This window comes from Cylas formicarius, unplaced genomic scaffold (genome assembly GCF_029955315.1).
Source record: "Cylas formicarius isolate icCylForm1 unplaced genomic scaffold, icCylForm1.1 PGA_scaffold_9__14_contigs__length_23061073, whole genome shotgun sequence".
NCBI lineage: Eukaryota > Metazoa > Arthropoda > Insecta > Coleoptera > Brentidae > Cylas > Cylas formicarius.
In genome coordinates, this window is record NW_026844365.1 from 19,485,911 (window position 1) to 19,512,309 (window position 26,399).

The 26,399-nt window shown below is 33.8% G+C and overlaps 3 protein-coding genes across 4 annotated transcripts in view; 2 read left to right on the plus strand and 1 right to left on the minus strand.

Moving 5' to 3' along the window:
• The window catches only part of LOC132707144 (E3 ubiquitin-protein ligase MYCBP2), a 218,337-nt gene extending 203,354 nt beyond the window's left edge, over positions 1-14,983 (minus strand). For both annotated transcript variants that reach the window (XM_060678856.1, XM_060678855.1), the window contains exons 1-9: positions 14,768-14,983; positions 14,379-14,698; positions 13,954-14,297; positions 13,188-13,505; positions 10,692-10,859; positions 8,449-8,839; positions 3,453-3,653; positions 3,241-3,393; positions 367-634 (exon numbers count right to left, since the gene is read on the minus strand). In XM_060678856.1, coding sequence (XP_060534839.1) covers positions 367-634; positions 3,241-3,393; positions 3,453-3,653; positions 8,449-8,839; positions 10,692-10,859; positions 13,188-13,505; positions 13,954-14,297; positions 14,379-14,698; positions 14,768-14,838 — 2,234 coding nt within the window. In that variant the 5' untranslated portion in view covers positions 14,839-14,983. The remainder of the gene's footprint in view (positions 1-366; positions 635-3,240; positions 3,394-3,452; positions 3,654-8,448; positions 8,840-10,691; positions 10,860-13,187; positions 13,506-13,953; positions 14,298-14,378; positions 14,699-14,767) is intronic.
• A 2,151-nt stretch (positions 14,984-17,134) lies between these two features.
• On the plus strand, positions 17,135-18,528 carry LOC132707441 (solute carrier family 66 member 3). The gene is made up of 4 exons (XM_060679302.1): positions 17,135-17,401; positions 17,454-17,676; positions 17,755-17,875; positions 18,226-18,528. Exons 1-4 carry the CDS (start codon positions 17,232-17,234, stop codon positions 18,372-18,374), a joined length of 663 nt encoding a protein of 220 aa, XP_060535285.1. The 5' UTR covers positions 17,135-17,231; the 3' UTR covers positions 18,375-18,528.
• Positions 18,529-25,860: 7,332 nt separating this feature from the next.
• Positions 25,861-26,399, plus strand: part of LOC132707756 (laminin subunit alpha) — a 111,908-nt gene continuing 111,369 nt past the window's right edge. The window contains exon 1 of the mRNA XM_060679697.1: positions 25,861-26,111. Coding sequence (XP_060535680.1) covers positions 25,878-26,111 — 234 coding nt within the window. The 5' untranslated portion in view covers positions 25,861-25,877. The remainder of the gene's footprint in view (positions 26,112-26,399) is intronic.

Consider the following 26,399-nt stretch of genomic DNA (forward strand, 5'->3'; position numbering starts at 1 on the left):
TTCGGAGCGCGAGCATTGAAGATGCCAAGTGAGATTTTGGCGAAACGTCTGCAGGATTCCAGTCGGATGCAAGATTTGCAGGATTCCAGTCGGATGCAGGATTCCAGTCGGAGTTCAACGAGCGAACGGATGATATCCCGGAATATAGTGTCATCACATTTTTCCATCCGTGAATCAATACGTGAGAATATATATATATACATATATATATATATATATATATATATATATGCGGTTAGGTTTGTATATTGCATTAAATATTTATGTAACAAACATATCATCCATTTTAGGATATTATTAATACAAAAATTTTATACATAGTATATTTATGTAAAAATTCAGAAAGGACCCTACTACCCCACTTACTGTCCAGGATTTCTTTCCGCGCTCATCGACGACAAACAGCTGATCGAATATCCGGTACATTCTCTGCAAACCGTACAAATCATGCACAGGTCGTCGTGCCAGTTGTGCATACCGGGAGCGCAAATGTTCTGCTGCGCATCCTCCAAATTGCCCTCGGAATTGGTGCACACGTTGCCACTCTCCTTGTGCATTTCCTCAACTTCGTCGTAGTATTCGTGTTCTTCCTGACCCTGGCACGTTTCCATGGCGATTACGTGTGTTACGATGCCTTCCAAAAAAAAAACGACGTTACGAAACACTGACAGCTTAACAGGGTGGCAAACTGTTAGAATCGATTATTCAAGGAAAAATTATACTTTTTTTTTAAAAGCATGTGTATCTGGAATACGAAGCGAGTTAGGACAAACGTTTGTAGTCTCATTGGATGGATGGATGGATACCTTTACTAACGTATTTGAAGGATCCTTTAGTGGTTCGGATGACGAAAAACATTCTGGATATGCCCCAGCATAATTCTTTGTAAATTTATTTTAGCTGTAATGCAATAGCACTTTATAATAATTATATATTTTGAATCCAATTCATTATTCTACCAATAACGAAGTGTGAACCCTTATATTATATTATATAATTATATAATATTCGAAAAATTGTTTAATATTAGTTTGTATTGATATTAAATTATCAAAAATTTTGTGTAAGAATTTAAAATATCTAAATAAAAACTATTAGTATTTTAACTCAAACTACCTCAAGAATATACGATTTACCCCCAGGTCACCCAGTATCAACCAACTGTTAACTGGACATATTCCTATCAGGAAGTTTACTGCTCATGCATTAGATTGTAAAAACTTTAATTCATGTTCGTGACAAAATATATTTCTCTTCGTGTTCTTAGCATTTCAAACTTCTTTCTTTTCTCCCTATTCCTAATTCCTGTGTCTCTTCTGTTGAGTCATTAATATTAATTTTTGAACTTAGTTGGCTCCAATAGCAAGTTCCCTTGGAAGGAAGCTTATTATTATAACAGAGATTAACGAAAACCAACTAAAATCCTAAAAATAACCAAAACTATATCCATGTATTCTATCCTATTCGTTAATTTCGTAAACTAAACAAAATTGACCAAGGGTAGTTATAGATTTTCTTTTTGACTGTGAAGACGAAGATAATAAAAGTGAAGAACGTTATTTAAAGTGATCACAAATAAATAAAGCATACAAAGGCTTACAAAACTTCTCGAGGACACTAGTAAAAAAAATAAAGATGCCAGGATAGAAGACATCTAAACAATTATACAGAAACTTTTAAACTAGATTGAAAAATAAAATTCAGTAACATTCTATCTGACCAATTCGTCATCATCGGCAGTTCCAAACATTTAAACCCCTTCCTTCAATAAATGTCATTAAAAACACCCATATTGCAAAGGAAAATATGTTAAAATTTTCCAATCAGAAATGCAGAAGGGCTCGGTTTTGAACAAAAAAATTATGTGAAAGGCAGCTTTGACAAATATTTAGTGTCAGTAGTATCAAAACAGCCGGTATATAAAACACAGTCAACTTCACATCAATGAAATATCTATCTACTCATACTGAAATTAAAAAATATTTATTAGTGGCGATTTCAAAAAACTACATTCGAAATGCTGCTTCGGAAATTAACTCTCAACATCAATAACGAGAGTGACAGAAATTAAAATGTTAGGAGTTTGTTACTTCAAAAAGAATTTCAAGTGCTTTTAATAAGATACTGATACTTAGGAAAAAATTTTATTTCAATTTTTTTGAACAGCTAAATGTTCCTTCTTATTGTTTAATGTTACTTTTTCATATTCGATAGTAAAAAACTATAATTTAATTTTTAATTTAACTCTAATGATTAAATAAGATGTTGATTCTTCGGGCAACACAAGGTTCATTTTTATTAAAAAACGATTGAGAATTTTAAAAATCTTATTATTTATTTTTTGAAAAAAGTAGTGACCATTTTTTTGCAACCCCCTGTTATTAAAAATAATGCCATTTTTGCTTGGAATCATTTATTAAACTCATCCAAGTAATTACACCCTTAAGGATCAGCATCTTATTTTGAAAGACCATATTATCAATTAAAGCGATCAACAAGTTTTGTGCTCTTAATTATAATTAAAATAATTAAACGGAAAGTAATATGAAAACTTAGAAATTATAAGTTGTTAAAGGTAAATTAAATTCACCACGCTTCATACACATGAATTTAAACTGACGATTCTAAACGGTAAAGCGATCAAGAGACTTTAATAATCATCAAATACAGATATAACATAGGGTTCTGTCAGAAATAAGTAAGGTTTGTTTCCATGGCACTAGCAACTAATTATTTCCGTCAAAGTAAATGTTTTATTAATTTTCCACATTTTATTGTTTAAATACTTCAATTAATTATTAAAATAATAAATTAACAAAATTAAGTAATAATTACTATAATTAACTGTGTCCAATAATTCATAATGTTTAATGAAAAATCTAGCCATAATGCCAGCTATTGAGTAATTTTTTACCCTTTGAAATTACTGTAAATAAAGTAATAAAGATAAATCACGAAATTTTGCTTCCACTTTCATTTCCTGTTTGCAAGTTTATTAAAATGCGAAACGCCTTTTGGGAGTTATAGCCATTTATTTTTGAAAATGACCAAACACTTTCCAGCTCCTAACCACTACCAACTAAAACGACAATTGCTCCTCCTGGTGGCCATTTCAGAAATTAAATTAATAAATTTCCGGAACTATCCGTTTTCCTAAAACTGTATCTCTTACTGGCACGCGGTACTTTTTGTACAAGTAGTGGTAGTGAATAAAATTGTTATCGAAGGTACTATCATTACCTTCCTTTTGTTGTTTGGCAAACTCCCGTCCGCACTGGAATTTGTTATTGATACCAAACGAGTAAATGTGCCCCTTGCTGGTCAACGCAATGGCGTGAGCCTTACCGAGCGCCACCTGCGTCACAAACTCCCCCTTCAGACTAGTGACCACGCCTAAAAATGGTAATGGCGAATTAATTATGAAAATTACCGTTGCACGACGGCGAACCGACCAGTGGCCGCATCGCAATGCGTTGTGTCTTTGCCGAAAATAAGCAGCTCACCGTCCCTGGTGACCAGGGCTGTGGTGCCGTTGTTGCAAGCACCGGTGACAATATGCTGCCCATCAACTTTCATCATTTTCTTTGGTTTTACGGCTTTCGGTTGCCTCCTAACCTTACTTTGGTCACCATCTTCACCCCTTCTTGCCGTACCTTAAAAAGCAAAGAAAAGCTAGACTCTACGTACTTGAACTCAGGGGCTCAATGTATTATTTCACTGTAAATATGTACTTGCTCAAGTATTTTACTGCATTTAAGTACAAAATGGCAGACATATTTTAGAAAAATCCCATCGAAGAAAGATCTGTTTGACCATGTACAATGTTTACAATTTAAGGCAAATCTTATTCACTTTTACAAAAAACTGGTGTTATACCGGGTGACACAAGAAAGTGGGAATACTCTATAACTTTTAAACGGCTTGAGATAGCGATTTGAAATTTGGAAGGGTTAATATAGGCTGAATGTCCAATTCTTTGACAATATGTAGTCAATGGTTGCGCTTCCGGTTTGAGGGGAAACAACAGTATCTTTCGAATTTTAAATGGCACAACCTATATTTTTTGCATTTTTGGATTCAGGAGATCATTCTACGTTCGTTTTTTTTTAATTTTTATTTAAATTTGAAAATGGTGTCTAGAAGTCTGTGACGATCAGACCGGATCACCTGATCATGGGAAAAATTGTAAATGAAACTTTTCTTTACTTGTCTAATGGCAAATAGCATTTAATGTAATGAACTATTAATTTTTGAGGATAACCCAGTCTGTTTAAATAGCACCCTAGTGGAAACAAAAACTTTTTAAAACGGGTCCTTTCTTTACAACATTTTGACACCAACATTTTCAAAATCTGTTAAAAAATAAGCTCATACGAAGGAAAAAACCAGATATGTAACATTTTTATAAAAACAAAATATTACTTAGGTGGCCTTGATTCTATTCATCATCAAGTTGGAATGATTGAAAATTGTGACAGTTTGTTCATTTTTATCTGATTATCGATTTTGACGTGTTATCGATTTGGATTATCATAGAAAACAATAATCAATTTACAAATGGAAAAAAGTGGACATGGCTGTGTCGCTAAGAGAAGTGGCATTAGAATTAGGCATCTCTCAAGAGAGTCTGTGAGGAGAATTTTAAAAAACACGAGTTGACTTTATAAGAAAAACTATTGAGCCACAATAGAATCAGAAGTACTTGGAATGACTGAAAGCAATACAACATGTAGTATATACGAGCCCTAACAACTAAATGTTCGGACGATGTAAAAAATGATAAAAAAGACATTTTTATATCTATTTAATTTTTTTTTGCTTTGTCGATTGAATAATCAATTTACGCACATTACGATAACACAGAAAATGCTATCGTAATGAATTATTTTTTATTTCACATGAATTACATAGCAAAATAACGGAAACATGCCAAATTTGCTGACAAATAAATATTCGGACGCGAATGTTTATTGACCAAGAAATCAATGCTACCCATGCATTGATGGTAAAATGTAGTATGCTTAGATAAATGAGATGTCAGTTCGGGTTCTATCTTTCAAGTTTGTATAACAGTTGATAAGAAAATGACGCGTGGTGTTGCAACAAACAAAAAAGTGCGAGAAATTATGATATCTCAGTACTGCATAGGTAAATCAATGCAAAAAATTTCAGTATTGCAAAATCAACAGCTAGTGTTAGCGTTCATTGTAAAAGTTCAGGCCGGCCCCGTAAAATCATTGAAAGAGATCGTCGTATTCTGGTCAAGATTTGTAAAACTAGCAGACGAAGCGTCTTACGACAAATTCAAGCCCAATGGAATCACGAGGCAAACTTAAATGTCTCCAGGGAATGTTGTAGACAATTAATGCATAAGTCTGGTTTGAGTTTTTATGAGGTAAGTTTACAATTTTTCCTGTTTCAATATACAAAATTATTAATATTCTATTATCTACTTTTGTTAAAGGCAAAGGAAAAACCATTATTAACGTCTATTCAGAAGAAAAAACGTTTGGATTGGTCAAAATCTAAAATATCCTGGACAACAGAAACGTGGAGTAACGTTATCTTCAGCGACGAATCAAAATTTGATGTGTGTGTAGGCGATTTTCGGAAAAGCGTGATTCGTACAAAATCAGAAGCCTTTCATAAAGATTGTCTAAAGCGCACGGTAAAATCTCTCCAGGGTGTTATGATATAGGGGTGTATGAGTGATAAAGTGGTTGCCAACTACGAGTTCATTGAACAAATTTTATCAAGAAGTTTGATTCCATCAATAGAACATACTGCGAAAACAACAAAAAAGTGGTTTGGGGACCATAATATAAAAGTTTTATCGTGGCCATCAGGTAGCCCCGACTTTGCGCAACAATCCTCAGCGTACAGTTCCAGCATTAAAGGCAAAAATCACCGAAATTTTAACACTTTCACCCCCGAATATTGCAAGACTTTGGTAGATTCCATTCCAAAACGCATAAATGCTATTATTGCCGCGAAAGGTGATGTTACTTTTTATTAATGTTCGATTAAAAGTAAAAGATTTAAATGCGTCCGAATATTTATTTATCAGCAAATTCGGTATGTTTTTGATATTTTGTTATGTAATTTATGTGAAATAAAAAAATAATTCATTACGATAGCACTTTTTGGTATAAAAGTAAGTGCGTGATTTCATTTTTCAATCGAAAATGCAAAAAAAATCAATTTAAAATAAGTATATGTTTTCTTATTATTTCGTACATCGTCCGAACAATTAGTTGTTAGGGCTCGTAGAATTTTGACCAGTTGATCAGACGGTCGACCAATTAATTATTATACAAGAAATAATGCCAAGTCGTCAGAGAGCGAAAATTAAATCCCATTAACTGTTTTATAATAATGTTTAATAATTATTATTGCATCTATTATTGTATATATCGGGTGACACAATCGAAACACTAATCTCGTTTATTTATCACTGTTCCGAAAACTTGGCAATACAAAGGCATATTGAACATTTAGTATTTTTGCTAATAATAAATAATCATAATTAAAAAAACATGTTTTTCTATGATTTTTCAATATATTAATATATGTTTAGAATATTAAAATTTTATTTCATTTTTAAAATAAGACGAACTAGTTTCGCGAATTCTTTTATTGCCAAGCCTTTCCTGCACCAATGGATAAGTTTTCACTAATATTCGTTTTTATTAATGATTTGCACAAATACAATAACTAATTCGCTATATAATCAGATCTGAAAGAAAAAAACCCTTAAGGATTAAGGGAATAGTGAACTAGGATATGCGAAATCTTTATGTTAGGCTTCAGTTAATTCACAAGTGAGTAAAATTCTTAAAGCTTAAAACATCGCACTTCGAAAATTTGTGTTAATTTTCTTTATCTGGGGTTTCGCACGACTCAGTAAATTATCGAAACTTTCTTTGGACATTCAGGGTCATTCCTTTTTCTAATTGTTAAAGAAATGCGAATTGGATTGTACATCACAATCACATGCCAATAGGTGGCACCATTTGTGAGATATTTTATAGCCCGCGGATTTGTGCTCTGTATTTGTGGCATGTCAAAAATAAGATTACAATTTCGGGAACTGCTAATAGCAACGTTTGAGTTTCAAGTATGTTTGTATTTTTTGTTGTAATTAGAAATTGCTTTATGTCTATTGTGTTACTCCAATAATCCCGATCGAGTCATAAGTTTAAAATTGCATTTTTTTTTCTGTAGAGCAGACAGCGATCTAAATATTTTAACCAGAAGGACTATTATGAACATAACCTCTAAATAGGATTGTTGAGGAACTAGTGTTGTGTTAATCATTCATTTCACGAGAATCGAATCAATCAGTAACCGATTTCGAAAAGGACCGAATCTTTTCAATCAATCGTTCATTTCAATACTTTTTGTTGTCAACTGTAAGCTATAAACAATAAGCGCCAATAGTCACTACATCTGAACAGTCCGAACGATCGATTCATATTCACTTGAATTTAAATTATTGCTGTGTCTATATGTTCTGTTTTCTGTTTTAGTTGGTGTAATACTTAGCTGTTTTCTGCTTTTTATTGCATTTATTGCATATTATTAAAATTGGTGCTACGTATTGGATTGTACGAGTAATACGTTAATTTGTTTAATTTTAAATTCCTGCGAGGAAATGGATATTTCAATCAATATTCAATTCAACACATACGCCAATATTCCGATCGATGTCGCGACTCAATACTATAGAATAATTATAACAATACTATCATTCCTTTTCCGTGGTCTGTCTCTGTCATTCATTTGTTTTGGTAAGGTCGGTCGATCGGTCGTCCTGTAATCCGTCGCCACCTCACTTCAGAACGGTCAGGGCGAAAGCGAGAGCGAATCGTTACGAACAAACACGATTCGTTCGTTCAACACTATAAAGTCATTGAATGAAAGTGACCGAATCAATTGTGATTGGCACAACTCTACGAGGAATATTGCACATGGCGGGCGTTGCTCCTGTCCAGTTCCATAAAATGTAGAAATGAAGTGATAGAGGCGCAGTGCCTATAAATTTGTGAAATAGTATTCGTCTTAAGCGGATGTATATGAATTAGTGATATGTTATTCCATCATGTGTATATTAACACGGTTTCCGGATGTCTTATATTCACGCTGGTAACCAGGCCAGATGGGATGGGATATCCCGTATGAGATAATTTCAGGAGCCGTTAGAAGAATCGGTCGTCATGTTATAATTATCTATTTAGAAGTTGTTCCACGGTATAAATATGTTAACAAACCTGGAAGATGATGATTTAGTCCAGACCCTCTCTATACGAAGGTATCATTTAGGAACTTATATAGTCGTGGACATTAGAATTAAAATAACTGACCTCTAAATATTATGACATTTTATGGTTTTACGGTCAATGTTTAACAAACAAAATGGATGTAACCCTATTTTCTCAATGTATTTACCGGTAAAAAACACCGATCCATCTTCAGCGACTAATATCGCGTGCAGTCCGTCATGTCCAATCGCGACATGAATTATTTTCGGCGATTTGGTCAGCACGAGTTCCGACCATTTTCCGGATCGTACCCCGGCCTGTTTAATGCCGAGAGCGGAAGGTTTCCCGGTATACATCACCTTGCCAGTGACGGATCGTAGCAAGCCGAATTCCTTTCCGATGCAGATAGTACTGACCTCCTCCTCGGTGTTTAGGTTAATCGTGTACGATCCGCACTCGTCCTCAAACGGGGCGTAGCCCAAGACATCCACGCATTTTCGCGCCAGTTTTAATGGTAACTCGCTTAATTGCGATGCCGGAACCGTATTTTGATTCAGCAGTCTCACCACAAACCCATCCTGCAAACAAGTATTTACAGGAAAGTCATTATAAAGGGTTATTTACTTTTTTTTTCAAAGAAACTCCACAGACTACTGTAATACTATTTACAAATCTAAATTCTTGAAGTTTCAGTTAAGGTCTGAAAGAGCCAACAAATGTCAGCAAGTTCAACAACCGACCCGGGAGAAATCCAGAAGTTTTGTAAATAAGTTTATTCACGCTATATCGCAATTTTTTTTTATATGTGGGGACCTATCCCAGGTCGCACAGTTCATCCAATGTATAAAACTTTATTAATATTTATTCAAATAGGTAAGCAGTATAGGTAAAAAATTATAGGATTTCTGTAGAACTGATTTAATTATAACGAAATAGCACTGGCTTTATTTAAAATAACATTGACGACCATACTCTTCTGGATTCCTCCTGCGCATTCTACTCTATACCTGCTTGAGTATTGTTTGAGGGGGACGGAGCTAAATGAGGGGCATGAACCTTGTCTAGGACAACTGATTCTCATATTGGTGACAGATAGCGACCTGAGTCGCGGTTAACATTGTTAGGTTGTTTATAGATTTCTATAGACTCTTGGATTTTTCGTCATTATGTTTGGCAACAGCTGATGAGTTTATTTGTCGTATTCGCAATCTTCCAAAGAAACTTCCACAGGCTACTACTTTTTACAAAACTTCTGGATTCCTCCTGCGTCGGTTTTTGCTGAGTCGAAATTGCTGACGTTTCGCCAATCATCCTGTTGGCTTCTTCAGAGATTGACTGAAACTATCTCGCATTCTACTCTGCTACTGCTTATATATTGTTTGAGGGGGGCGGAGCTAAAGGTGGAACATATCTGGGATGACTGATTCTCATATTGGTGAAAGGTAAAGTCCTCAGTCGCGGTTAAGATTGTTTGGTTGCTTATAGATTTCTATAGATTCTCGGACTTTCCTATTCTAGAAGTGGTAAGTGTTTGTCTTTGGAAGGTTGTAGTGAAGTGTATTTTGTGATGAAGAAGAAAATAAAGAGCAGATATAAGGTGTTTTAATTCTCGGTTTTAGTGACTCGGGTTAAGAAAATCTGTGTGCTTACATTCTCTGCAAACAGAATAACCCAATATTAGGTCTGATTTTCTATTGATAAGAATATCTAAGAATGGTATATATTATTAATTTGTTGTTCATTTCCATGCATATATTCTGAAAATGTTATGGATTTAAATGGACATATATTGGGGTTTCTCGCTTGCATTTTTTTCGGCTCTTTAATCAGCCGTCACCAAAATTTCTAAATTTTATTTCAAGGATATCTTAATGTGTTACACCGAGAGTAGTAATATTTCTTAGAACCTAGCAAGTAATAAAATACAGAGCATTCCATTGCAATGGTTTCTAGCTTGAGTAGATTTGGGAACACTGTAAAAGCCCAAATATTGTAGAAATAGAGACCATAGTCTTTTATGGCCGCGACTTAATTTTTACATTACTATCTTTTTTCATGTCTATATACTTTTGATAGGCCATCAACTTGGTTGGCCATCATCTAGGTTTATTATAAATAATAATAATAATAGATCAATATTGTTCAATGTATGGACCATAATATAATAAAATTATTGTCACATTGTCTTAATATTTAAATTTAAAACTTCAACAACAAAGCCTAGAAGAGAGAGAGAGAGAGAGAGAGAGAGAGAGAGAGAGAGAGAGAGAGAGAGAGAGAGAGAGCATCAAGATCACTTTCATTATGAAACACCGAAACACCTTGACGGGAAAAACTTTTGTAAAATTTGTAAAACTATCGCCAAAAGGCTTGCTAATATTTTATGAGTATTCCTCATTTGTACGATCGATGAATCATCGCACCACTTACGTCTTTTGCGGTAGAAATCGTCCCCAAATTTTCGCCGTCGGAAAAAATAACCGAAGATCCCACGTCTCTGCTCTGTAGCGGAACAGAACCGGAAATTAGAAGACTGTTTCTTTCGACTATCAAAAACTCTCCTCCCCTTCTGCCGCATAACTTCAAATACAAATTGCCCTTAAAATAAAACAAACGCTGAAAAAAAAGGTTACACACTCTTCTTACATTTCAGCAAAACTCATACAGGGCGTTCGGTTTTCGACTTTTTTGAGATATATATCTGAACCGGCATCTAAAAATGTATTTAAAAATTGAAAGTCGAGTCAATTCCGGTTAAAATTGTACAGGGTGTTTTTGGTCAATTAGTCCTTAAAATAGAAGTGAGGTTGCAAAAATTCCTATAGAGCTGAAAATTGGCATGAATGTTCAATGTCATACATGAATTGTGAAAAGTCCCCATCAATCCCCCTTGTGCAATTTTTTTTCAGCTAAACCGTAAGTTTTACAGCAAAAATAGTTCAGTCAAAAAAGTGTCAAAAGTATTGCCATTTCCGTGATATAGCGGTTCAAAGAATTGAAAAAAATATTTTATTCGTAATATGCACGTTAATGTATATACATTTTTAAACCGTTATACGACAAAAAATATGAGTCCCTATATCTTATACATACATATTATAAAATTCCTAGAATATAAATGAACGTCAAAAACTCCGGTCTTCCATTCAATTGTAAGCGTGGCGATGCTCATATACCTGTTCCATTTCAAAGGGGTCATCAGAATTCTGTTAGTCGTAAGCATTCCTTCGTAGTGACAACTCGTGGCTATCGCTTATACTTTGTAACAAAGTTTGTGCATTTTACTTTTTTTTTACAGCGGCAATCACAAATATATTCATCAAAAAGTATCTGCGCTTTTTCAAAATGCCAAAATCATATACTTTTTCCACACACAATAATTGTGTGCGACACAGAGTTGCAAAACAACGGTTTTAAGGATAGTAACTCTGGTCATAACTTTTGGAACAACATATTTGTATCCAGGCGGAGGAAGACGAAGAAGAACAAAACGAACAAACGAATTTTTTCATTTAAAAATTACATAATTTACACAGCTTTAATCATTTTCAATATTCCATTTGTATTTTATAAAATATTTTTGAATTCAATAGGATCACAACAGATCGTGGAATTGGCCTACCCGGGAAACCACGTTAAAAAAAGCACCAAGGACCTCATAGGCAGTGTGGAAACGTTTTTTCAATTTTTTGAACCGCTATATCACGGACTAACAAAAAAAATGCAGAGACATTTTTTGTAGAGAATCGGATGATCTACAATTTTTGTCTGAACTCACCGTCTAGCTGAAAAACGTATTTTTGCAAACTTTCACCATCAATAATATTTTAATAAAAATTCATTTATTCGTATTCTGAACATTCCTACCAATTTTTAACTCTACGGAATACTTGAAAGTTTCAAAGTCTTATTTCACTAATTTAGAAGATATGTAAATAGTATTTTCGGTAGTCTGTAGAAGTTTCTTTGAAACATCAAAATAATATTTTTAATAACGGCAATCTCGAGGAATAATTGACGAATTCCATATAAATAGAGTGCATAAAGTAAGTCCGATAATAGTTATATTATGCAACAAGTGCGCTAAACGACACAAACTTTACCGAACGTGTTGCATACTATACTTTTTCTACGACCGTTAGTTTTTGGGTACATTTTCGCAAAACACGAATACATTCACTGACATGGCTGTTAGAATTGACAAACATCAAAATTCAAAGCGTGCTAAATATCACCGAAAACATCTGATTGCTCCCAAATCCGTGCGGTAAAATCCCGGAAACGTCCGAAGTGGCTCGGATTCGTGGGAAACGAAACTGACGTGGTAAAGCGACGCTTCCCGCACGCTTGATCGGTGCGTAATTAGGTATTTTACAGACAGCAGTAGAAAAACAAAATGTTTACAATACTTTTTTAGGTTATGGTTAGGGCGTCTACCTAGATGGTGGCGCTGCGACCCCAATTAAAGCATTTCAATGTAAAGCGCCCCCAGAATATTTGTAAATTATAACATTTCTGCAGGTTATATTACATTTTATTCGTTTAAATAAGGACAGAAGTTTGACAGATCTGAAGCAGCGTCAAATTATAATGACAGTATTTAAAAAGATGAAATTATTGAGACTGAAATAGAAGTAAATCTGTTATAATAGTAAGTTTATAGTACTACAATAAGACAACGGGGTGAAAATACCCCCATTTGTATGTTAGTTGTTTAGTTTTTACTGTAAACATATTAATTAAGTTTCTGTTTGAAACTTAAAAAAAAACACATTTTGAACGCTAATTTATTTCAGAAAATTACAATCTGCACTTTCACCGTCTTTCCCGGCAATACAACCATTTTAAATGTCCTTTATTTTAATAAATAGATTTTGACATTAATGATAGTTTAAAGGCTGTGCCAGCCAAAAAAAATTCACTCACCAGACAGTAAACCAAACTTCCGTTGTCGTTGGGATAAAAATCGGGCTTCCAAAAAGATACGTGCCCCTTAATGGTGCTGCCATAACCGCTACCGATTTTTAAAAGACCCCTTGAAGAGAATAGGTACAAATATTGACTGTCAAAGGCCAGGGCCTTCACCCCTAAATGGGTATTTATTAAATCGTTGGGCATTTTAACTTGAAACGAGTCGATCTGCGATGTTTTGGGAACTCCGTGCGTTAACCAATCCGGCCTTAACATTTTACCAAGAAGTATACCGTGGACGCTCCTCTGCAAAGATGATAACACAGCCGGCATCTGAAATACGGTACGCGTTTGACTACAGAAAAATGGAATACACAAAAAGAATGGTAAGTAAAATATATGGGACCTCCTAAAAAGCTTGGTGCTTTAGTGACGTCACACAACAGCGAAACGAAACCTAACCTCAAAAGTAGTAACAAGCTGAACCCAACTATCAAAAGAATAAAATAAAACTATTGTAAACTATAAAAAAATTCTAGTGTTAATAATAATTAATTTGTTGTTATTTTTTGTTCAATAAGGAATGGGCTTTGGTCAGTTGAAGACAGCAAAACAAAACAACTTCTTCATTGTTTTATATTATTCAGACTCACTTGAAAACTTCATGTTTTAGGATCACATCAAGATATATAACACTTTAAGTATAAATATAATGTTATTTTTATTATTAAAATATATTATTTTTCGTGCTGTCAAGTAATTCCACAAAACTTGAACTGACCTGAATATTTTGAATAGACAGTGCTCTCGGGCACATCAAAAGAGCTGCAGTCGCCGATAGATACTTGCCAGTATCACCACGGACGACTACAAGTGCCAACAAGCAGGCACAAGCCACTGCTGTAAGATGAGTGCCATCATTAGGCACAGAACTTTCCGGGCCGTGTAAAGTGGCCAAGTCGAGTAGTAACTCAAAAAGTGAGTCTGTTACGTCGGGCGGTTCAGACTTGAGCCCCTCAGGAGACTGCCCTTGTAACACATCCAGCAGTGCCAAAAGGGCTCTGGTACAAAGAACTGGATGTGTGACTCTACTCTCCTTGATAAGTTCAAACACTGAACGTATACCTGAAAAATAAAAATTATTTTGTTCTTAAATGGTATTCTTTTAAATACATATTTTTAAAAGCAAAAAAAAACTTAACTGACCTAATCCAACTACCTTTGACACTTTGGTGGGAACATAGGTACTGCTTTGAGTATTATCTTCGGTATCACTCTCAAAGTCACTATGATCCCCAACGGGTATACTGCAGCTACTTTGAAGATATTCTTGACTGGCGCTTTTCATCCATCTATCTAGTACTGCCAATCTGATAGAAGCGAACAACGCAAATCCTGAAGAATTTAGTGGTAGTTCGATTTCAGGAGCAGTTTGAAATTCACCCTCATAAAGAAGTTCCAGTTTTTTTTGTTTGGATCTAGATTTCGGCACTTTCTTTTTCATTTTTTTCCATTCCGTACATTTCCTGTACAAATCAAATGTATATATTTTATTGCCTCAAATTCTTAGACAGAAATATTTTTGCAGTATTTACCTAAAACCATCAGGATGTACTCGATAGGACTTATGATACAACACACCAAAATTGTCAGGTTCCGGCAACATTCCCTTAGCTTTTAAATGTAATTGGCATTCAAGTTTTAACCCTCCATAACAAACCTTCCCCAACAAGTATTGATTTTTTTGTTTATGAATCACCTATCTAGGAATTCGAAATAAAAGGAAAACGCAATACAACCGCATGTGCTTTTAAAGTGATGTATGCATTTCAGCCATTCGTATATAAAATGCGGATGAAAAAAGTTCCATTCAGCAGAAATTTTAAATTTGAATTTGAAATCCGCCGGAATGAGGCGTAGTTCAAAAACTGACCAGACTGCAATTCACAGCCATTCTAAAAATTCCACTTCAAATTTATCTATGCTTGCAGCGGCTCCCAAGAATCGTAAACTTAATAGGATTGTCCAATCCTATTAGACATACGTTCGCCAAAATTATCGATCGGGCGTGGTCGCTTGTGACGTAAGCGAAGTCCTCTAACGGTTTTTGTGTATTCTGTCAATGCATTTGAAGAATATTAAACCGTTGTATTTTGTGTTCTTTAAACAACTAAAATAATTTAAACTAGTGAGTAGTGCGCTTATATTTGTGTTAATTTTATTTCTGTAAAAAAAACTTGCACAAAACAATGTTTTTAAGCTTTAACAGATACTTAAAAAATGTATGTGCTTGAGGGCAAGAACTGAGAAAAAGAGTATTTTTAACCTTAAACAAAGACTTAACAGTTTTGTGTTCGTGCTGCTTATTAGCGGTGTTATTAGTTAGGAGGTAAGCTCAAAATATTAGACAATAATATAAGTAAACGTAAGAAATACATTTCTTTTACCTTTTTCAGTAGGATAAGTTACATAAAAAAATAGTTAGGTATGCCTGGAACTATTTTGCTGAAAAAGCAAGTTCTCGAAAATATAGTTTTCATCGCTTTCCCAAAGGGAAATTCGGAACGAGTGGATAGATGTAGAAGAGAGGACAAACTTAATCCAGATAAAAGCTATGCCTGCTCAGTTCATTTTACTGAAAATGATTACGAAAAAGACTTACAAAATGAGTTATTCGCTATTTCTTTGTCTTGAGTAACACATTAAATTCACAACAAAATTTAATTTTTAGGTTTACCTTTAAAAAAGATTCTAAAAAAAACTGCTGTTCCCACCCTATTATTATTTAACCAGAAGCCACCAACAGAAGCAGGATTATCTAGATCAAAAAGACTCCATTCCAAAAATGTCAAAAAAGAAGCTCAGCAGGTATTGTCTGAGCTTTTAGCAACAACATCGAATGCCCCAAGTGAAATTCTAGAGAAAAATCCATCTACAGAACCCATGCTTGGAAGCCATCTCCGAACCCCAAATAATAAATTATAAAGCTAAGTATATGAAAATTTGTCGGTTAGAGATTTTTGTAAGCTCAGAACGATAATTCGTATGAACTTCAGAACTTTAAAAGCAAAATATAACGTTAGTCTAAAAAGAAAATCTTTGCAAGATGATAGCCGCAGAAAAAAAATTAGAAAGTAGGGTAAAATTGTAAAAGAAAGATTTAAGTATATGTAGTAATATGTATTTTCTATGTTAAGTACATACGAGGGTACATATAAATACATATTATAATTTACCTATTACCTATAAATAGTTATGTATGCCTAATATATTTTTTGATTTCTAATATGTTAAAATGTTAATTACTAATGTTAATATTAATGTAAATCGTTTTGTTCGATAGTTTTATGTATTTGTGTGTAACAATATTTAATTAATATATGTATTTCAAGATAATACATATAAGCCAAACTTGATTGCAATAGTATTATATTTACCCTACCTGAGACCCTAACCTACGCTACTTCCCAATAATTATTAAATAAGTACTAAAACGATTTAATGTTGATATTAAATTATTATTATTATTATCGATTATCCAAACAAAATGTTATATTAGCTACTCAAAATACTCAAAGTGCATCAAAACTCGGGTCAGTTTCAGATTATTTGGATGCATTTACATAGTAAGCGCGCCAAAACAGGACTTCACCTACGTCACAGCCAGCGAGAGTTTTCGCATTGCTCTTGCGGACAGATTTGACAGATTAGGCAATCCTATTAGGTTTACGATTCTTGAGCGGCTCCCATTAAATTGAAACGGTCATAAAAAATATTTATGTTTCGTGAACGATAGTTCCCTATTCAAACAAGAATAACATAAAAAGTGTAAAATACGTACTTGGCAAACATATCTATGCGGAAAACATATGAGACTTTATTTTTCATTGATTCACCAATATTAATCTGTGACGAAATCAGCTGGTTGTGACCAACCATTTAATTTCTGTGGTTAATTAGAATCAAAACATGAACATGTGTTTAGCCGGGAAAATTTATTTCTATTGATTAAAACTCGATTGTGTAATGCCTTGAATTTAATGTACATAAATAGCAATAATGTCGTTCCCATTGAACACAAGAAGTTACTTGGAGCATTTTTCGGATATTTTAAGTGTCATAACAATAACAGTATGCTTTGTTTTAAAAGTTCCTCAGATTTTTAAGCTTCTTCAAGTAAAGCATGCCAAAGCAATTAATTTAATAAGTCTGTTAATGGAATTAACAAGGTAATGTTACTATATTCCCCTAAATATTCAATGTTATGTAATCTTTTTTTAGTTACACCATTATGTTAGCTTATAATTATAGAAATGGATATACCATACTGAGTTACCTAGAATACCCTATAATTTTAATCCAAGAGCTTATTTTAATTTTGTTGGTACTAAAATACAAAGGCTACATGAATATGTATAGTGTTTTTGGTTCAGGTGTATATTTCTCAGTAGTTGTTGGGCTGTTGCTGGGACTGGTACCATTAGGATTATTAGCCTTTCTAGTGGTAATTTACACATAGTTTTGTGCAGATCAATAGTAAAAACGTTTAATAAAAAACATTGGTTTTATATTCTTGTTGTAGCCACTTTGCACACCAATCGGAGCATCTTCCAAAGTTGTCCAATTAGTTGAGATACTTAGAACAAAAAATTCACAATCTATTAGCATTTTAACATGGTTCATATCAGCCTTTACAAATTTCAGTAAGTATAACATCGTCCAAATGAGATGTGTTTGAACCATTTCCTTTTCTATTTAATTTAAATATTATCTCTCTTTTTTTCTTTCTTAAACATTTTGTAAATTTTAAGTTGCTCTAGATTTGTATTAGGCTTTTGTAATTTCAATATAAAATGTATGAATGAATGATGAATTAATTAATTACTTTAGAATGCAGAAGAGTGAGGAAGAAACTAAACTTTCTGAAACTGTTGTTGACCCTTTATAATACACTAAGTTTTAAAAGTGTAATTTATAGAATAGTAACAAATTCTTGTCTCCTCCTATAGTGTTATTCATGTGAAGAACATTAAATATATTTTTGTTGTTTCAGCCCGAGTATTTACCATAACCGTGGAGTCTGGAGATTTGAGTTTGTTGCTGAATTTTGTAATTAATACTGTGCTAAGCACCTCTGTGATGATAGCCGCCATAACTTACAGAAATGCCAAACCCGATAGGGAAGTGAAGAAAATCAATTAAACGCCAAAATCGTACAATGACAAGACTAGTCAATATTATATATTTGTGATGTAGATGATGAGATATTATGAGATATGTTACCCTCTCGCCTGAACTTTATTGGTTTTGAGTTTTAGAATGTATTTTACCAATTTTAAATAATAATAAATGTTACCCCATAATTCAAGTTTGTTAATACCATTTTATTTCATAAAACCCTACTTACATTTTTGTTGTTTCTGTTAAATGTTCCTCAGATTTTTAAGCTTCTTCAAGTAGAGCATGCCAAAGCAATTAATTTAATAAGTTTGTTAATGGAATTAACAAGGCAATGTTACTATATTCAACTAAATATTCAATGTTACATAATCTTTTTTTAGTTACACCATTATGTTAGCTTATTATTATAGAAATGGTATACCATACTGAGTTACCTAGAATACCCCATAATTTTAATCCAAGAGCTTATTTTAATTTTGTTGGTACTAAAATACAAAGGCTACCTGAATATGTATAGTGTTTTTGGTTCGAGTGTATATTAGTACCGGTTAATACCATTTTGTGTCATAAAACCCCACTTAAATTTTTGTTGTTTCTGTCGTCCATAAATGTATAGCTAGCTCTATTGAGTAAATTAAGTATAGAGGTCGTGCATTTGCTGACAGCACCGGTACATCAAAAAATTCTCATCAATGTATCTTTTTTTAACAATACAATTTTTAATAACCGAAAAAAACTAGTTTATATAGCTTAGAATTAAGCTTTTTTGTTAGTTGGAAGAATCATTGTAAGTTATGATACCTTTACAAAATATTGAATGTTGACCTGCAATATTGCTTCGAACTGATTATTTCTGGTTCTATGTGTGTTCATGTTATTTCTAGTAACAAATTATCAATAATATTCAATCGACGCCACTGGAGTGAGTGAGTAGAAGACTTTATCATAAAAACCTGCAAATTAAAGTCTTATGTAATAATTCAGTCATGAGTCAAATTTCTGTGACAATATAAAAAGTATTGGGGACTATCGAGTAACTGGAAACACTTGCATTTCTCTTTCAAACAATGCTTAGATAAATATTCAGTAGCTTCCCTATCAGTTGAATTCTCGTGCGGTGAAACGTGGAACTTGGCCGATTTACTTTTTTCGTTAGATTTCTAGTACCGTCTTCTAAATGCTTGGACTCCCAGTACATGTTTTACAAATATTAAGGGTTACATATTTTGGTGACTCCCTCGTATGCAAATCACGAACTTTTAAATAACAGCCAACCCTCAGACTACTAATGTTGTATTCTATGGTCAACCAATTCTCTTTGGTTTTCATCGTTAGTTGTTACTTGAACTTTATAATAGTGTGACTACACATCTGAACACGTTTATCAGTAGATTTCGTGTGCAAATTTGTTCTCAGAAATTTATTTGTATAGGCCAAGAATTTACCGACTCTTCTTATACTAATTATCAATTATGGAGGAACGGCGGTAAACGGCATTTGTTTAATAAACGAGTTACTTATAACTTATAACACGAGCGGAGCGAGTGTTTAATAAACGAGTGACTTAAAAAATTTACCGAACGTGTTGCATACTGTACTTTTTCTACGACCGTTAGTTTTTGGGTACATTTTCGCAAAACTACACGAATACTTAACCGTCATAATTGACAAATATCATAATTCAAGGCGTGGGAAATATCACCGAAAACATCCGATTACTGCCAAACCCGTGCGGTAAAATCCCGGAAATATCCGAAGCGACTCGGATCCGTCGGAAACGAAACTGACGTGGTAAAGTGATGCTTCTCGCATGCTAGATCGGTGTGTATTTAGATATTTTACAGACAGGAGTAGAAAAATTTTTTTAATTGTACCCGGAAATACATTTCTCGGGTTTTTAACACAGAGGGCAAAAATAAGGGGCATTTCAAAAATGGATATAACTGAGAAGATAAAAATGCATAAAAAGGCAGAGAAATAAACTGTATAAAAGCACTTTGATTCCTTAAAATTTAGAGAAAAAAGAATGTATATAATATAATACAGTTCTTAGATAGAGATTTTTTGTTATAGCTGGATACATGTCACAACCGCAGCGATCACGGACTAAGACGACATTCTTCTAATCTGTGCGTAGACGTTTCCGAGTAAACGAAGTTGGTAGAACAATTTGTAGTAAAATAAATATTAATGTCTTTAGTCAACAAATAATTTAATGCGTTCGAAAATAAAAAACGAATGCAGTTTACAATAAATAGAAAAGCGATACTTGTAAATGATTGCAAAGGAATAGAACAACCATTATTCTCGGAAGTCTTGCAAGGTCTTAAAAATTTAGAACTTCTCTCTTCTTCATTTCGAGGCATTGCAATGATTTGAGGTCGTAATGCATACTCTTTGTACTCTACAACTCTGGAAACTCTAGTCAAGCGTAACTGGAATGATCCAGTCGCGTAGAATCTAAGCGCTATTAAATATTTTTCAACATGTCAGCAAGTTCCTGTACAGTCCTTTTGATATAAATCTTTTTTAAATTCGATGATATTAAGATCATTAAACAAATCACTGCGTTCTCTTATTATACGTCTTCTCGGTGAGACATCGCTGCTTGGATCAGAACTAGAACTGCTCAACAAATTGTCAAAGTTAGCACCTCCTCCATTACTGATAAAACTTATCGCCAAACTTTACAATAAATGCAACCCCCAACAAAACTAAACATAATTAAAAAAAATGTTTAAACAAAACAATTTACCTGGATTAGGACCAATGAATTATATGTTCTTAGAAATTTATTTGCATAGTTCAAGAATTTACTGACTTTTATTAATTTTCATTAAACTGGGGCCCAATTTATTCCAAAAATTTCTGTTTTTTTTTTTTTTTGGTTTTACTCTTTCTTCCCAAATAGTACAAGGACGTCCGTAAAACGTCCTCGGGATATCGGACGGGACGTAGCGTATATCTTAAGGATATACTGTTTAGGCTAAGGGACATCCTTAAGACGTTTCAAGGATATAGGATATATATCAGATACGGATGTCCGTAGGTTGTTTGTTGGGATATACTAAGGATATCCAGTTATTCTAGTTGAGACAGCGTTAGTATATCCGACTGTGAGGATATAGGATCTTATATACGAGGGGGTACCCATAAAAAACTGGAATTAAATTACCTCGCGCAGAGCTTGTATAGTAAACTTTTCTGCCGCCAGGTTGTGGATAGTACAATTTATTGCGAGTTCAACGCCACTTTCGTTTTAAATTTAACTTGTTTTGTTCACTTGCAGTGCGTTAACGCTGTTTTTTTGATATTTCGTTTTTTTCGATGGCAAGTTTAAAAGAACAACGTGCAGCCGAGAAATTTTGTTTTCTGCTCGGTAAAAGTGCTGCTGAAACTGTTTCAATGTTAAAAACATTGTCGTGCTGAATCAACAGCTTGAAACGGATACAGATTTTCTTTCAAAGATCATTACTGATGTAAGCAACAGTCCAGCCAATGGAAGACGTCACTGTCTCCCCGTCGAAAAAAATGTCGTCAGGTCAAATCAGACATCAAAACGATGCTGATTTGCTTTTTCGACATCAACGGCTTAGTTCATGCAGAGTTCGTTCCACCAGGTGAGACCGTTAATTAAGCTTTTTATCTGGAAGTTTTATGAAGATTGCGCAACAGTATTCGACAAAAAAGACCCGATTTATGGCGGGCAGGGGACTGGTGGATGCTAATACACCTGCACACACAGCAATTTCTGTTAAGCAGTTTTTGGCTAAAATTGGCATGGTTCCTCTGCCCCATGCACCTTACTCGCCTGATCTCTCTCCGTGTGACTTCTTATTTCCACGTATAAAAAGGGACATGAAAGGACAGCGATTTGACAACATTGAAGAGGTCAAGAAAAAAACGAGGGATGGGCTGTCGGCTATAGCCAAAGATGAATATAAAAAATGTTTCGAACAGTGGAAGCACCGCTGGGACAAATGTACTAGTTGTAATGGAGAGTATTTTGAAGGGGATAAGGTCGTTCTGTGATTTTCAAAACAATATATAGTTTATAAAAAATGATTCCGGTTTTTTTTTGGGTACCCCCTCGTAGATATACCAGTGGATCCTGCTTATTAGATCATTTCCAACAGCCTATGAAAAATACTGGAAAGGTAATGTCCATTAGTCAAATTGGTTGTATTCGGTATTCGCGTGTGACGGAATTAACCTATTGGGTATGGTTGATGAAGTCATTACTGGAATAGTAGGCGATATTTGAAATGCACAAGTTGTTTCCAATTAATATTTAATCTTTCATTTTGCTTTTGATGGTAAAAGTGAAGGACTGCCGATTGACACCATTAATAAAACACATTTTACACACATCTGATTTTTTTCTATTGTAGACATTTAAAAAATGCAGTTATATAATATAGCAAAAATATAGAACAACCTAAATTAAAGTATCTTAAAAATAAAGTAAGAATCTTAAACTAATAACTAATGTTTGACAGTTTTTCTGTCATTCTTTGGTGAAAGTAACTCTTTTCAGCCAAGCAGCTATTGAATTCTCACATTCTTTTCTTGTTTGTGATGTATATCCGCATCCGCATTTATGTATTTCATTTCATTAAATATAAAACGCATTAAACTCTCATCGGTAAGATCTCTTTCATGAGAGTGGGTACTATCGCGCGCAAAAAAAAACTAGAACCAATAGGACAATATTTTAAAATAAAAATTTTCCTAGTTTTTTTATGCTACTATCACCATGAAAACAAGCCTTAAAAAATAGTAAAAACTATACTATATAATTAAACATACATTGCTTACTTAAATAAAAAATGAGTTTAATTTTGTATGCCTTAATTTAACTACTGCTTTATTTTTGTTTTCAAAAACAAAGCAATAAGATACGACAAGAAGTCTAGAATCAAAAAAGGTATGTAATTTAAAACGTATGATATAGGTATATAGGTTAAAAAAAAAGTCAGATTTATTTTAACTCGGTTCAGCAATCATTCCTTTAAAAAAGTATCAACTAAGTAATCGCCATAAAATGCTTATTTTATTAAATTATATTTCTCATACGTTATTTATAATACATTTACGTCCTATTTATTTTAAAAAAACATAATATCTACTTACGAAATATTAATTTGGCCAATTTTGATTTTGAAAATTTCTCCTTTTTCTTCATACCCAACCGATTAAATTTCATTGCAAATTCATTTAAAATCAGCGGGGTCAGAGCTTGTTTTACAAACTCACAACTGCTGCCGCCGCCTGATCTTGCTATCTCATTGGCCTAGCAAAATAATAAAAAACAAGGCATGATGTTGGTAGACTACACAACAATGGTTCGTTCAGGTTAGAATTTATCAAATCATATGTTATATATTACCATAAAGTAAAATAATAATAACACAAAAAAATAACTGAAATGAAAGCACTGAAAGCAGTAAGCAGAGCACACGAAATACTCAAAATAGACGCCAAGTCGCCGTATACCGTATACCGCCAACGAAAACAGGGTCGAAAAGATGGCGGACGACGAGATGGAGGAGGAGCCGACGAGAGTCGAGCGAGTCCGTCACGGCATGACCACGAGTAGTTGCGTCATTGGTTGCAGCCGAACAGTGTTGTCAAATGGAATCTTATAAACAAATATATTATTTTTACATTTTTGTAATTTTTTCACTTAGATGAATCCGTATTTTCTGTGGTATTTTTATTAAAATAGTGTCCAAAAAAAAAAGAAAACAAATTGATTTTAATGGTTTGATTCCGGTTTTTTTTAGGACTTGGCAACACTGACGTCGATGTAGATCTGCACAAAAACGTTGCCAATAAAAAGTCTCCCAAAACACCACAAATTTAGAAAAACTTATTATTTTCCTCCTCAGTTGTTCAAAATTTAACTTTTTAGGCTTCTATTCTAATGTTCCCATTATGGTGCAAGGGGATATCCTCAGGCCATCTATTTAGAGGATATCTGTGGTATATCGTGTACAATAAATCCGCTAGCTATACATTCAGAGGATATCCCTGGGATGTATTTTACAGTATATCCTTGGTATATATGCTATCATATATCCTAAGAATATCCTCCACATCTCCTGGGACATGCGACTTAAATGGGACATTGACCGGATATGCTGGGGATATTGTGTGCTATCTGGGTTTTAATAGAATTTCCAAATCTGACGAAATTGAATTTTCACACCTAGAAATTCATTCTTAATATTTTTAAAAGCTGTGTTTTGATTTACTTATGCAAAAATATTTATAATTATATAACCTCTAAACGCAAAGAAGTTGTGTCACGCGCACGTGCTAACAATTTGCTGTAAAATTATGCTCTCAAACTGCCATGACAGTTGCCAAACCAAAATTAAGGGACAACAGTTGTGAAATTTTTTAAAAGTCGTTTTTTTTGAATTTTTACTTTTTTCCCAATTGGAATTAAAATTTTAAAATTTTGCAAAATATACCCAGAAATACGAACTGAAAGGTAATGTTTGGAACCACTGACCATTGCGTACTTGAAATAAAAATAAATAAAATTTCTCTACGTTTTTTCTCGCTTTTCTAACTTAGAAAGGTAAAAGAAATAATGATATCTTTAGTGAACAAATATTTTCATGTGTTGGAAAATAAAAAAAAGAATGCAATTTACAATAAACAGAAAAGCGATACTTGGGAAGAAATAGAATGAAATGGAATAGAAAATGAAATTAATAAAATGAATGAAAAATGAAAAGAAATAGAAATAGAATGCCATAACTATAAATCTCGGACTCTTAGCAAGGTCTTAAAAATTTTACACTTTCCTATTCTTCATATCTAGTTCTAGTTACGTTAGATACAACTCTATAAACTGTTGTTAAGTGTAGAATCTAAGCGCTGTTAAAATATCGTCGCCTCCAAAACATTTTCCAACAAGTTAATGTGCAGAGCTTTTGATATAATTACTTAGATTAAAATTCGTTGTCATTAAGCTCATTAAACAGATCATTTCGTTCCATCATTATAGGTCTTCTTGGTGGAGTATCTTCATCGCTGCTTGAATCAGAAGTGGAACCGACCAACAAGTTGTCAAAGTTAGCTGCATCCATTACCGAAAAAAGTAATCCCCAAATTTTACAAAAAAAACTCAAAATAATAAAAAAAAAATTGATTAGACCTTTCTATTACCATCAAAATCCATGCGACAAAAACAAAGACGATTTACCTAACCGTGTGATAGCGCCCGCCTTTAGTGAATATCAAAAATTGATTAAACAAAGTCCATATCAACAGCTTGATAAATATTTATCGGAGGTTAATGCATACGGCCTTTATATGAAACCAAACCTGGTTTCCCGCATCCCGAAGCCTTTCGAGTCCGTCCCTGTCTCGAAAAGTTCTTCGCTCGTATACCCAAATTCTAAACAATTCGCGAGCCGACCCCGGAGCTTTTTAAATATCTGCCTCTAAGGCACTGCCACCAGTAGTCGGCAAATATCCGTTTACGAAATAATCAGTGTTGGCGCGACAATGCATCAGTGCGGGTCGCTCTTTGGGGGTCCGCTGGCCCTCGTGGTGGCGGCCATGGCGTTCGGTTTGAGCAACGGAGAAACGCTCACACCCCCCTATTTCAATCTGGCCGAAGGGAAGAATATTACGGCGACAGCCACCTGTGGCGTCGGTGTCGAAGGACCGGAACTTTTCTGCAAGTTGATCGGATCGAATTCGGACAACGAGCCCAGCGTAAACGTTATTCAGGGTCAGGTTTGTATCGCCCTTTATTTTTTTTCCTAATAATAGCATATTTACTAAATTAGATATATTTTAAAGCAAACATGTTTCGAAAAAAGCAGCTATTGAATTATCACATTCTTTTGATATTTGTGATATGTTTGCCTTCTTATCCGCATCTTAAAATATTTTAGTTATGAAAAAGACAGGTTTTATAAATCTGTACTTCATAAAAAAAAATAAAAAGAAGAGATTGACATCTTATATTTTTAAAAAACATATTTCAAAAATCTCAACATTCGGCATTTAAGTAAAGGCTTG